We start from the raw sequence: 2737 nt of genomic DNA, 5'->3' as shown, positions 1-2737 counted from the left end.
ACCAAGGTGAGGTCACCATCAAGGTGAGGTCACCACCAAGGTGAGGTCACCACCAAGGTGAGGTCACCACCAAGGTGAGGTCACTACCAAGGTGAGGTCACCACCTCACTGACCTTTACCTGGACTGCAGTAGTAATACTAGTACTAGTAGTACTACAGTAGTACTAGTAGTACTGCAGTATCAGTGAGTACTTGTCTCTCTCTGTGTGTCTTCAGGGTAGTACTGCAGTAGTAGTACTAGTACTACAGTATCAGTACTAACAGTACCTCTCTCTCTGTGTGTCTTCAGGGTAGTCTGCTCAGAGACTGTGTCTGCTCCAACTTCTGTCTGCCGTGTGTCTGGTGTCAGATGTCCAGAGAGATGAAGGAGGTGAAGCTCCCCACCATGCTGGGTGACATCATCTACCGCTGATGACATCATCATCATCCACCACGCTGGGTGACATCATCTACCCCTGATGACATCATCATCCACCACGCTGATGACATCATCTACCACTGATGACATCATCTACCACTGATGACATCATCATCCACCACGCTGGGTGACATCATCCAGCGCTGATGACATCATTGGTTAGTTAATATCAGTTTGATAAGTTTCTGTAAATATTGTTTAATAAACGTTTATTCTATTAATTTTCTGATTTGCACAAACTGTTGTTTTAAATATTTATTATTTTTCTTTAATATTTATCAAACATGTTTGTTTTTAGATTAATTTAATGTGACGTATTCTGTATGTTTCTAGTGAACGACTGTTATCATTATTATTATTATTACTATTATTATTATTATGGTTATTATTGTTATTATTATTATTATTATTATTATCATTATTATTATTCTGCTGTAAATCAGGAGCTACTTAATAAAATCTCTATGTTCTGAGAAACAACAGAATCATTTAAATAAAGTAGGAAAGAATATGTATATATATACAGTATATATACATATATACTGTATATATATGTATATATATATACAGTATATACATATATACTGTATATATATGTATATACATATAGTGTATATCTTTCATATTCATGTGTTGTGACGCTCGGTGGTGACAGCAGTAATAAAGTCGGTTGTATCTGAAAGATGAAATCAGACTTCTGATGATATAAATAAATAATTTCATTACAGATTTTATTAAAAATGATTCTGGTTCATTTTATTCTCTTAAACTTTAAAGTCTATTAAAGTTTTGCTTTGAACCAAATTCTATTTTCATAAATCCAAATTTTACAGAAGTATATTTCTCTTTCTGTTCTTAGATGTCAGAAATGATATGATATAATAATAATAATAATAATAATAATAATAATAATAATAATAATAATATCTCTTCTTCTTTGAACCAAAAGGTTGTTACACGGTCAGACTCAGGTGTTCTTTCATCTATTTACTCTTTTTAAAGATTATTCATTTATTTATTATGATGTGATATTATTATTATTATTATTATTATTATTATTATTATTATTTATTTTTCTTTCACATTGCTTTACTATTTTTATTTTGTTTTATAACATTTTCTAAATTCCTTCTTTGTGTTTTATGAGTTTCTTCCCACAAAACCTTCATTAAATATTAATAAATATTAATATTGCAAAATCACAGGAATAAAACAAATGAAAAACAAAATATATAAGACGAGATAATATCCTTTATTGATCCCCAGAGAGGGAAACCAGGTGTTGCAGCACAAAGACAGGAACAATAATACAGATAAACAGAGTCAAACAAGAGGAAAGTAAAACTAATATTAAAGTTATATCCCAATATGTAATAGAAGTTAATAATATTACAGGCCTACTGTAAATACACACATCATTATTAATTTGCTTCTTTATTTATCTTTGTATTAATTATCTTATTTATATATATTAATGGCTATATTTATTTTTAATATTATTTTTGCTACATTTAAAGACATTTATTTATGGAGAAAAAATAATTAAAAATAAATGTAGCCATTAATGAATGATAAAATGTTTTTAAAAAATATTTCTTTTTTTAATTTACTTCTTTATTTACTCTTTATTTTATTTTCATTTGTATTTATTAATTTATTTGTGATTTCTTAATATATTTTTAGATGTATTTAAATAGGGTTTTGGGGAAATAAATAAGGGGGGAAATGCAAGGGGAAAATCCTGCAGAAATAAATAAATAAATAAAGAAAAATGTAAATAAATAAATACATACATTTAAAAATAAATATAAAATAAATGCTAAAATAAATAATTAAAAAAATTAACAAAATTAATAAATAATGGGGCAATTTAAACAGAATAATAAAAAAGGGAAAATAATACAAAGATAAATAAATAAAGAAGCAAATTAAAACAGAAATATCAATTTTTGTCACATTTATATAAATTAATTAATGGCTATATTTAATTTTAATATTATTCTTGCTACATTTAAAGACATTTATTTATGGAGTAAAAATATTTTTTAATACATTTTTAGATGTATTTAAATGAGTTTTGGGGAAATAAATAAGGGGTGAAATGCAAAGGGGAAAATCCTGCAGAAAATAAATAAATACTAAAATGTATTTTAATTCCTAATATACATGAATATTAGGAATTAAAATACATTTTAGTGGGAAAATAATACAGAAAACAGAAAATAACTAAAGATAAAGCAGAAAGAAGAGAGAAACTACTGATTGAAACCAACACTGCAGGAAGCCTGGTGCTTTATTTTGAAAGGGCAGGTTGTCGTC

The 2737-nt window shown here is 27.3% G+C and overlaps 1 protein-coding gene across 1 annotated transcript in view; it reads left to right on the top strand.

Annotated features, from left to right (window-relative positions):
* The window catches only part of LOC141752410 (cornifelin homolog B-like), a 3178-nt gene extending 2221 nt beyond the window's left edge, over positions 1-957 (top strand). The window contains exon 4 of the mRNA XM_074610362.1: positions 290-957. Coding sequence (XP_074466463.1) covers positions 290-412 — 123 coding nt within the window. The 3' untranslated portion in view covers positions 413-957. The remainder of the gene's footprint in view (positions 1-289) is intronic.
* The last annotated feature ends 1780 nt before the right edge of the window (positions 958-2737 follow it).

Source organism: Sebastes fasciatus, chromosome 16 (genome assembly GCF_043250625.1).
Source record: "Sebastes fasciatus isolate fSebFas1 chromosome 16, fSebFas1.pri, whole genome shotgun sequence".
NCBI classification, from domain to species: Eukaryota; Metazoa; Chordata; class Actinopteri; order Perciformes; family Sebastidae; genus Sebastes; species Sebastes fasciatus.
This window is presented reverse-complemented; position numbering and strand designations above follow the sequence as displayed.